Here is an 11,482-nt window from a genome sequence, read left to right as displayed (position 1 = left end):
CATAAGAAATTGGCAATCTTCTCTCACAAAAACTCTTTCCAAGCTGACTTGGACTGTGGAAGTCAGGCTGAATACCTTCCTTCTTGCAGATCACCAGCAAACAGGGTAATCACACAGGGTCATTAGCTACAGGCTCTCTCTTTAGGATAGTTGGCCAGGAGTAACCTTTTAGAGCTTAACAAACAATTCTATTGATGGTACTAAAAAGTATTTGAATTCAGCTGAGCTGCCCAGAAGCTGAGTGGCTTGGAAGCCCTAGGAGGTGGCTAAAAAGCGGCAAAACAAAAAGCTGATTCCCATATGTATCTAACAGTTCGACAAACTATACAAATTCACACAGAGTTTACCTACTTAAAGACTATTCAGTTTACAAAGCTGGGTTTCCAAAAATTTAACCACACCAAGGTAAAATGGGGGCAACCCGCTGGCTTTTCAGGATTTTGTTTTGGGTTGTTACCAGACTTTTTAATACAGGCACTTTAATATTTCATGATAGCACTTCTGCCCTAGTCACGGGAAGCATCAGCATGTGCTAGCTTAGTCCATACAAGTAGTAAACAATAGAAAATAAAATGAAATAGTACCTTTTTAGTCCATCGTTTTACTCCATTATATCCTTTGGTTACCAGCTGCCTATGAAAAAAGCTGTTAAAGAAATGAACCTAGAAAGGCAAATTAAAAACAGAAGTGAGCTCAGAAGTGTTCATAAATGTATGCGCAGTCGCTCACAAGAACTTGTACAAAACTAAACATTTAAACTGGCTATTTAAAACAGCAGTGAAATTAAATTTAAACTAGCTACCAAAAGGGACAAGCAACTTGATGGGTGTTGCAGTACGCCTTGGATATCAGTGTTCTTTAGAAGGAAGATAAAGCGCCTTTATTCCCCTAAAAGCATCCGACGTAGTGTTTACACTTCAAGCCTTGCTATCGCCAGACCTCTTGCGTGTCACTCCAAGGTTTTGTTCGGGAACAGAGGAGCCGAGAAGAGTTATTGCTATTGTTCTTTTCCCCCCCAATCCCAGGGATTAAAAATCCCCATTCTCTCATTGTCCCCACATAATAAATTTGCCAGAAACTGTTTTCTGCTCCATGACTCAAAATAAATGCATAAATAGAAGGTGACCATCAAAAAAAGTCATGAAGTTTAACACAAATGTGGTCATTGGCATTCAACCCCACGGCCAGTTCCAGACAAAACACAGGCATTCGATCGTTTCTGAGTTGTACCGCATCCGCTCTGCGAGCAACTAGAACTGTTTGTGTGGACAAAGACGGCAGACTTCTATATTAGAAACCCCCCCACAAAAACTCTATGTTAACCCTTCTATTACCCTGTACCATTATCATTTGCAATTAAAGGGATCACTCTGCACTGGCACTCACCAATCAGTCACATCTCACGTATTTTAACACATCTGGTTTTGATACATTTTGCTGGTAGTGCAAGTGTAGAAAGCTCCATTGCTTGAACAAAAAAGTCAGACTTCAGCATTTGAAAATGCAGAACAGCCACTGGCTATTCCAACAGAAACTTCAAAACTGCATTCTACTAGGGACTAGCACAAGATCTCCCACGAGGATTTAAATTATGTGCTATTAAAAAAGAAAGAGCGGGTGGGGGTAGACAGATGCAATCTCCAGTACCACAACCCTGGTGCATGCTTAGAAAGCACAGGGAATACTAATGAAGAATTACCATCACCACTTTAAAAAGAGAGAGAGAAAAAAGGCAGTGCTGTTCATTCTGAGCATGGACATTGGAGGGTTACAGCTGGAAGAGCCGATCTAAAAATGGCTTTCTGCGGTTCTTCCTTTGTGGTCTCAATGATTCCAGATGAGATTTGTCCAACTTGCTAGTAAACAGGTGGCAGTTTAAAAAGCACGTTGCTACAAAGCCATTCCTGGGACCTAAAACTCAAGATGGGTTTGTCTGCCCCAAGCCTCCCTGTTGTGAGCTAAAAACACCGCGTCCAGAAAGCAGCTCACAATTGTGTTGATGCATGAAGCAGAAGAGAACACATCTCATTTCCACGCACGGGTTGGGCTCAGAGTCTCACTGGACTAGAAGCACCAAAGGTTTGTATCAGCACAGCAAACCAAGACGTCAAATGGACAGTAAATACAAAAGGGCCATTTCCCCATGGTCACTGAGTCACAAGGAGGAATTTTAATCCAAGCTAAACCTTCTTTAAAGAAGCCAACTATCTCAGCTTGAGAAATGTTGCAATAGCATCCTAAGGACAAAAAGTGGTATCCCCTCCCCTCCCCACTAAATATCTGTCCCACAGAAATGTCTCCCAGCTCACCACAGCCCCAGACAGCACTGTCGATTGCCAGAGTAGATGTGGCCTCGCTATCTCCTTCCTCATCTAGAAGTGTAGCTACCTAAACGAGGCGCTGTACATGCACCGGTAAGCCCTGATGCAACTCCACAGCTGGATGCAACATAACTACGTCAGCATAAGGCTGTGCTGGATCACACTGGGAGCATCTCATCCTGATTCAGGCCGCCATAAACTTTGCAGCTTTAACCTGCCTTCCATAGGTCTGAAATGCCTATGGCCTTACACCACCTTTTCCTGTTGAGCCCATAACAGTTACCTTTTCAGGAGGGGGGTTGGGGGAGGTGGGAAAGGCTCACCTTGTCTGGGACTGCATCCATTATGAGCTCGCCATACATGTTAATAATCTGCAAGAGTTAGTAAAGATTTTAGTTTGCTTGAAATAACTTTTCCATACAGTTATATCATTGAGAAAACCCAGGCTTTGTGAGTACGTGTAAAAAGCACACTTGGAATTCAAGTCAAGAAGTTGACTAATTGGAGTGGACTGATGCTCCGGTATTCTCAAGGGCAAGCGCTGGAACTAATGGGCTGCCAGAAAAGACACCATTTAACTGGCTGAAAGACTTCCTCAATCTAAAATATAGTTTTAATTCAAGTCTACTAGTGTATGTCTGAGCCTTTCAAGTCGCTCTAGTGTTTTGGCAATGGGCCACACATTGCTGTTACATCCTGCTTTTCTTGTATTACAGTCTGCTTTTCTAGCATTGGAACTGAAGGGGAGGAAATACATGTACATTTTTAAATATCTGCAACAACTGCTGTCTCAGAAAGGAAGTGCAGTCTTGTTGCATGTGCACAAGTCTGCAGTCAGAGACTTGAGAGCTATTTCTGGGTCTGCCACTGCCAAGTCACCTGACCCTGCTTCTCCTCCATCAGACGAACTTTTCTTACCAAGGTGGTGGGTGGGTTGTGAGGGTTACTGGTATTTTTAGAAACCACAAAGAGGTAAAGACCCACATAAATACCAAGCATCTCTAACCTGGTCATTTAGCCAGTTCTGACCATCCAGTGTAGCCAAATCATCCATATCTAGCATGTGCTTATTATAGAAGACCCGGAAATTGCAAGTGGAAGATTTTGGATGCTTTGCCCGATAGTTCATGATTTCCTTGGTGATAAAAGGCTTTCTAAAACAAAATGAAGATTGCAGAAACAGACATGACAGGTTATTCCGATTCAAATGGAATTGTATTCCAACAAGAGGCAGTTTCTATGTGGCACAGGGATCAGTGATTCAAGTCATCTTTTTTTTTCCCTAGAAGTCATATAGAATATTAAAAAGCTACAAACCTATGGGAAAAATCTTCGTTAAAGGCTTCCTTTAATTTTCCCATGACATCTTTTTCACAGAGTGGAACTAAACTGCCATATTTCTTCATAACTTCATCCAGGAATCCTTTGTATAAAAGCAGATAAAATGTAAAGGCAAACATGAAAAAAAAATAGTTCACTGGTCTCTGAAAACTAGTCACCTGAGCTTTTATCAGTACTTAATAAACCAGTCACCTCCCCAGCCATTGGTAAGGGTGCGCACAGTTGATTTTATACTAAAGAGCATGGCCCTGAAAGCAGAACTCCATATAACAAGCCCAACATCACTTGAAAGTCGGCTCTATAAAAACATTTTTTTTAAATGCTTTGGGGCCCAATTCTCTTCCCTTTTCACCACTGCAAGTGAGGAAATCAGGCCCTCTGCTCATTTCTATTACCATCTTCATTGTATGGCCAATTCAACATGCTACTGCTTTCTGAGAGAATTAGAGTATTCACTGAGTTTTCTAGCCTTGCCATTGCAAAGACTGCCTCCAATGTGAACGGAGCACAGGGTAGGAGCTGCCAGCAGCCAAGTCCACGCAGGAGCCCCCATGACTCCTCACTTCTGCAGCACTGCTGACCACCACGCACTCTTTGCCAGTTCCTACCAATGAATTCAATACATTCCACGCTGCAGTTAAGGCAACCAACTGAGGATGGGAGGCATTTCCCCCTGCTCTGCTTGGTACTGCTCTGAACTGCAGGGACAAGAGCAACTGGAGATATTCACTGGGAAGAAAGAAAAGACTGAAGCTGGAGGGCCAGGGAGAGGAAGCAAAAATAAAAGAGCAACAAACCGATTTCTCTTAGTGGTCAGAAAACACATGGTAAGCACATTGCCCTTCAAGCATCCAAAACCCAGCTCCCTTCTGGTAGTCGAGAGGCTTTCTGAAATGGGGAAAAGACTTTGAAGGGTGTCAGAAACCCACTAGCTAGAAGCTTAACAGATGGAGGAAGCATAGAGCAAGGCCTGAGAGACAGCATCCTCCTTCCAGGGAAATGAAGGAGGGAGCAATTGTTAGCTCTCCCTCCATTGCATAATGCCCTTGTGCCAAAAGCCCTCTATAATTTACACCGGCTTTTAATAACTTCATTTATCCTGACGAATATTCAGGCTCTGAATAACCTTCCAAGCAGTTTACATGAAGTTAGAAATGAATGAGGCCAAGCAAGACAGGAAAGGCAGGAGATAAAGTGCAAAGGATTTAAAAAAACCCCAAAGTATGGAATTCGCAAGACTATGGGGAAAGAAACGGAAGAGGAGAAAGGAGAGGAAGAGATATAAACAACATAAAAGGAGATGGAAAAGGGGATTCAGGATGAAAAGGAAGGAAGGGCACAGACTGAAAAGACACAGCTGGATCCATTACAGGGGAAGGAGTGGAGCAAAGCTGGGATAGGACTGAAACATTTCAAACAAAAGAAAGACGAAATATGAGTTACACTAAAAGTCCATCACGCATTGTGCAGTGACTGCTGGAAGAGTCAGGGACAGCGAGAACAACCTTCAGTCAGAAGATGCTGAAGTAGAGAATGTTAAAGTGCAGATGTTAAGCTGCACTTTACAAATTTCCCCCTGCAAATACTAGGAGGATGTTAAGACACTGGACTGGGCACCCCTAGCTATTACCCCTGGCCAGAGTTGGACCTCAATCCTGTTGGTGTACAATTGAGAGCAACCTGAAGAGGAAAAACACCAAGTTCAAAAGTTCAAAGCTGGTGTGAGATCAGAATCTCCAGGGTGGAATTTACAGTTGAGCCCTAATTAGATACTTAATGTGGCTTTAGAACAAACCAAAATGCTGCAAGCCTGGTAACATCCCAGCTCAGGGTTTTGAATTTCTCTGCAACAGCTGATGACATCCGCAGAACTCTGGATACAGCTGCACTCCCTCACATGTCGAGAGCCGGTCAACACTGGGACCCCATTCTGCTGGGATAGCAATTTCATTTACTGGACTGATTTTTTTTTTAAACAACACTTCTCTGCTGGCTAAAGCTCTTGTGTACACAGTTACAGCAGCACAAGCACCTTTGCAGGGAGGCTATTTAAGCTGGAGGAACTGACAGAAGCTAGATCAGCACCACCCATTTCTTACCAGTCTGATCTGTGACCGTGCTAATGGGGTTTGCTGGTGCAGAAATAGTCACGGGATAGCAGCAAACCTTTTCTAGAGGAGCCCTGCCCTGAGTCACCCTGAAACAGAGCCTTGACTCCAAAGGTGGGCAGTTTTATGGTCACCTACTTTCATTCAGAAAGTTCTTGACTGCTTTCTAAAGTCACACAAGTGTTGTTAATCTGGAAGTTAACGCAATGCCAACTACTTTTACACGCTTAGGCTACTGAAGTTCTTTAGCTGATCCTCCTTTCTGCTATAAAGATATGGAGGTGGGGGCTGTCAAAACAATAAACTTAACTTTTATGTAAGGTGACATTTTTAGTTAGTGTCCCAAGCAGTAGGACCACCATCCCCTTAGAACAAGACAAATTATATTCCACCACCATCATGAAGAGCACAATCTCTTCACAAAGACACCCAATGCATCCCTGTCCCTCATTTTCCGGCCCCGCATCAACCTTTGCAAAAGCCAAAAGGAACCAAACAATAAAGCAACTTGTACAGAGGGATGGTCAAATCTAAGCCATATTTTAACTACAGCCCATCACTCTTCCAAAAGCACAATTTGAAGGATGAACCATAAAAAGTAGCCTGATGTTTTACCAGATGGGGAAACCAGGGGAAGTCTGTCCTGGGCAAATTTATGAGCACTCTTTTAACACTGATGTGTCAAAGGTAACATATAATGCAACCTTTTCCAACAGAAGCCAAGAAACCCTTAGTTATAGTGATTATATTAAGCTCCAAAACAGCACCTTAACATTTCCTCCTGTGTAGCATCTTTAAACTGGCTAGTCCCTATTACGTTAAGAAATGCCCGTTGCCAGGATGCATACACACCAAACACTGGATACAAGACTACTTCCTTTTCCTCCCAAGTTGTGCATTAGAGAGACTCCTTTAGGCAGCACAGGCTCCCCTTTAAAGGTTGGCTGGATTTTTTGTTAACCAAATGAGATGTAGCATGAATAAATGTTTATCTGCAAAATAAAACGGTTTGCAAATAAAACCCCCACCTGGTAAATCATGTTGCTTGTAACCAAAACTAGACTTTTCCCCACTATTGCTTATAAAACTTAGATTTTAGGAAGCGTGAAAATCTGGAAGTGAAATTGAGTGGTTTAGTCTAAAGCAGAATTTAAAAAAAGTGTAGAAATTAAAGGACAGCGAGAGTGAAGAAGAGACCACCAGAAACAAATTTGTGCACTTCATAAGCGCGATTACCAATTAAAAAGGAACTTTAACCTGATAATAGCCTTTTAAAAGCTCAAGATAAAGAGCATTAAAATGCTGACAAATATCTTTTACTGGTGACCTGACTAAAGTTAAGCCGTTCTCCATAACAAATCCTTAAAAATAAAAGGCTCGTGTCAACCAAGCATTAATTCACATGCTTCCAAAGGCACCTGACTAAAGCCTGAACGAGCCTGCCAAGCAAGCACAGTGCTGCCCTAACAGCCTCCCTCTTTCTAGCTCCCCCAACTACGCACTCAGCTAGGCACTTTTTGTACTACATGATGTAAAACCCTTTTAATACAGGAATTCAAGTGATAAAGAAACATCACAGGCTACAGCCAGCTATTCATAAGGAGCCCTAAGACATGCATAAGGGGTATACCACAAAGCCACGCTGCCAATTGCTCATCAGCCACATGAGATGCTTTCTGACTGTTCCTTTTGCTTCCCTTTCGAGTTCCTGATTTTAGTCCTGTGCTTTCTGGCAGAGGCTCCTCAAGAGGGCTTTTACAGTAAGGGTGATCTAATAGCTTTGAACTAAAAATGTCGAGGTTTAGGGAGCTTTCTACTTCCATCTGGCTACAGCTGTCTTCGTTTTGTGCCAGCTCCATAAAGAAAGGTCCATTCTCATTCGTGCTAGAATCCTCTTTGTAGGATTCCAATGATATTGTTCCATCAATGCCCATAATCTGATCAGAGTCTATATCTTCTTGCCCTGAAATTGCAATTTCTTTTTCTGTTACTGAGATGAAAAAATCATCATCATGGCAACCGTCCACTGCAGGTACCTCTTCCGACTCCACCCCCTGCAAGGTCTCTGTATCCACCAGAGGAGCTGCTTCATGCAGCTCTGGCTGGCAGATTTTAACACTGCCATCCTGGTCTCCAGATGCCAGCTCCTCAGAAAATAGCTCGTTGCACTGCAATGCATCCTGTGTAAGGCAGATGTCAGATGTATGCGTTTCATTCTCCTCTGCTACAGATTCGGGTGTATTATTGTTCATATCTGATGAGCTGTACAGGTTCCAGAGAGGGTGACTCTTAGATATCCAACAGGAAAGCCAGCTACACCAAGCCCTTTTAGAGTTCTCTTGGAGAGTCTCCTGACAGTCCCTGGTAACCTTCTCCACCCAGCTAGGCTTGGCTTTACTCGATTTGCAGATCTTTCCTCTTGCTCTGCCTGTCGGGGATTTTACGACTCTATACCAAAGCCTAGGCATAGAAAGTTTCTTATGCATCATAAATAAGGATCTCTTTTGTACAATATACTGGTTAAATTTGGACCTCTTTTGGGTAGTCAAGGGGCCACAAGTTCCATTCTGCTCCAGCCCTTTGCAACAAGGCTTCCTTTTACAGTTGTTCAGAACTACTAGGACCGTGTTGCCTTCATCATAACTGCTGTCCTCCCCAACATGTGCAAGACCATCTTTCTTTACAGGTGAGGCAGCACCGCACAGCTCACCACAACAGGCACTGGGGCCATTGCCCTGGAAGCTGTTAAAACCAGTGTTAGTTTGTAATCCTGTGCTCAAGAGATCTTCACCCTGGAAGGACTCATTGTCCAGCTCCTTCAGTGCCTCTATAGATGGGTTTCTAGTCTTACCATGATAGTAGCACCTTCTTGTCCTCCTGGATGTTTTTGCAGGAAAGGTGCTAGGTTCAGCAGTTGGTTTTTGATGACTTTTTGCATTTAGAAGCACTTCAGGAGCCCACGGACTCTGGAATTTGAGTGTCTTCCTTCTGCACTGGAGATACCTGCACAGTTTGTTCTGCTTTGGCCTCCCAACTGACTGATTACTCAGTCTTTGTTTCTTAGTTAGGAAGAAATGCTGCTTTTGGAAGCAGTATTTCCTGAGCCCCCAAAACCCAGTGGTCCATCTTCTAGAAAGAGCCAGCGAGTGACTTCTTTTCCAATGTAAGTTTCTGCTGTGTTCTTTCATTTTTCTGCTGCATTATGATCTGGAAGGGCAGCTGTAAGAATAAGAAAACAGAGAAGTTGCATTTCAGATAGTCTTGAATTAGTCAGAATCAAAACACAGGAGGCATGTTCCTCAGGCAGCATGCCCAGCTGCACTCGCAGTCACCTCCCAAATGCTATCACTGCACTCCAGCAGATGTAGCAGCAACTCAGATACCTGCGGCGCCACCCAACTCCCCTCCAAGTCAGGCTAGAAAATAGGTGAGTTTCACACCCATTCTCCCCATATCTCAACTGGAGTTGACTCCACAGCTTTCAGTGTGTCACTCTCAATACCCCCAATTTGTGAAGTGTAGATGCTTAACCTCTAGTCTCACAAGTTATGTCAGCCACCAAGCATTCATCATCACCAGATGCTATTAGTACCACACTGAAGCCTTGCTATAGTGTCACAAACCTGGGTGTACTCTATGGAGTCACCTATAGCAGTCATTTTTTAAAAGGATAACAAAACTTGCACTTTGCAATGCAAGAAGCTTCCTTTCTCCAGCAAAAATGAAGTTTCACGATAGCCAAGCTCTACTGTACAATGGTTCCTCTATCCATAGAGCTATTCCTTATGGAGTCAGAGGGCAGCTCACCAGATTGCCATGATGTAAGAGTTAATTAACTCCAGTTAACCAAACACAACAAGCTCAGGACACTAGCCCAAGAAATCCCTATCCCATCTGCAATAACTGCATATCAGACTTAAGAAACATTGCTTTGACTCTTTATGTAAAAGCAAAAAATTGCCCAAGTACCTGGCCCTTAAATTCAGAATTACCAACTTGCCCACACCTACTTCAGCACAGTTAATGGCTTAATTAGTGATTGAAGTACATGGAGATGCTGACACTCCTCCCAGATCCTTCTGAAATGGGGAAGAAATACAAGGAGCATCTCCACTGTTGCAGCCATCAGCAATCATTTTCCTGGCAGATTGGGTTAGCAGAAGAGCTGAATGTTTGACACGGAGAAAGAGCAGGCCAGCAGCATCAGAAAAAGGGGAAGACTGTAAAGGCCTCTCTCAAACACGAACACAAGAAGCTGTTCCTATCAAAGTCCTACACTGCCTCAGAGAAGCTGTGTACTATAAAAGGCTCACAGCTCTGTTAAACTGTGCAAAGGTTTAAAAGAGGACACGGAGGGCAAGCAGAAATTATTTCTCACTCCCTTAGACTTTTTTTTTCCCTCCGCAACCTACTGAGAGATCTGTTTTTCAAGAAGGACTATTATTACAGGATTTTGGTTTCTTCCACAGTCACAAGAGAATCAAGTACAACATAAAAAGGGAACTGTCTGTGAGCATTAAAGAAGAAATGCCTTTTAACTAAGATCAAGCCTGGAAAATGTCAGCCTTAAAGGCAAATCTCAGGAAGTGATCAACATATGGAAACAGGTGTTCAGAACAGGAGTCCCGATGTAACCATGAGTACTGCAAAGCCTATAAAAACAGAGGATCAAAAAAAAATAAATAAATAAAGCAGGTTTTATTTTATAGGAGGGTAGAAACAAACAGAGGACAAACTTAAAAGCTAAATGCTTAAAGCTGCGCACCCTGTGCAAAGAAATGTTAGATGCTCACTGGAGACAGATGTGAATCAGGAAATAAAACACTGCACCTATGGATGGGAAGATGGAAGTAAAAACAGGCACTACCAGCAGCAAGTGATCTCATTGATAAAACAGCTGTTATCCTAAATGGGATGCAGCCGCACCTCCAAGCAGGGGGGCTTTTCTACCCTTGGCTTACCCCACCCCAAAGCAGAGATGCTTGTTATGGTCAGGTTGACACCAACAGCACACGCTGTGCTCCCCTGCTCCTATGTGATGAGGAACTGCCTGATAAAGGTCCTTCCAGTAATTGTACCCAAAAACCCAGAGCAGCTTCCCTGGCTCAGCAGCATCTCACTCGCCGGCCCCCGTTTTATAGCTGCCTCTAACTGTCACAGGCCCTTCCGGAACATCCCCTGGTCCCTGCAGCACCGTGCGGAGGGCGAGGAGCATGGCACGGAGACCCAAGCAGAACAAAGCCGGTGTAACGTCTGTTTATTGCTTTGTCAATGCCCCCTCCATTGGGTTTGTGCGTCACCGCTGTCCGAGAAGACATCAGGAGCGCGCTGCTCGGTGCTCTGTTAAACCTGCCATTTGGCGCACAATGCATCACGCTCCTCCAGCACTGCAGGAAGGATCAACCGGGCCAGTGTTGACCTGAGCACAAACAGCTGGCTATTTAACCCTCAGCAGACCTAGAGAGTGGCAAAGTACCGCCAGCTGCCACTGTCTCATCCTTGACACTGCTATTGTGATAGCAATCATGGGAAAAATTCAGGGGGGAGTCCTGTGGATATCAAGCCCAAAGAGAAGATGCACCTGAACTGGTCTGAGGACAGAACTGCCATTGCAGAACATCACTATCCGGATACAATGACATCAGTAATGTTGCTCTACAATGGTGGGTATGCTTTAAGAACTGCTCCAAAAGTCACTCCCACCCACAAAAA

At 43.7% G+C, this 11,482-nt stretch overlaps 1 protein-coding gene across 3 annotated transcripts in view; it reads right to left on the bottom strand.

Annotated features, from left to right (window-relative positions):
- SENP2 (SUMO1/sentrin/SMT3 specific peptidase 2) overlaps positions 1-9,011 on the bottom strand; it is a 20,814-nt gene extending 11,803 nt beyond the window's left edge. The window contains exons 1-5 of one of the 3 annotated variants that reach the window (XM_019503373.1): positions 7,401-9,011; positions 3,639-3,744; positions 3,328-3,475; positions 2,645-2,692; positions 585-662 (exon numbers count right to left, since the gene is read on the bottom strand). In XM_019503373.1, the coding sequence (XP_019358918.1) occupies positions 585-662; positions 2,645-2,692; positions 3,328-3,475; positions 3,639-3,744; positions 7,401-8,958 (1,938 nt within the window). In that variant the 5' untranslated portion in view covers positions 8,959-9,011. Of the gene's footprint in view, positions 1-584; positions 663-2,644; positions 2,693-3,327; positions 3,476-3,638; positions 3,745-4,285; positions 4,525-7,400 lie in introns of those variants that run through there. The other 2 variants (XM_019503374.1, XM_019503376.1) reach the window with 2 other exon arrangements.
- Positions 9,012-11,482: the final 2,471 nt, after the last annotated feature.

This window comes from Gavialis gangeticus, unplaced genomic scaffold (genome assembly GCF_001723915.1).
Source record: "Gavialis gangeticus isolate Ggan-Ray unplaced genomic scaffold, GavGan_comp1, whole genome shotgun sequence".
In the NCBI taxonomy this organism is placed as follows: domain Eukaryota; kingdom Metazoa; phylum Chordata; order Crocodylia; family Gavialidae; genus Gavialis; species Gavialis gangeticus.
This window is presented reverse-complemented; position numbering and strand designations above follow the sequence as displayed.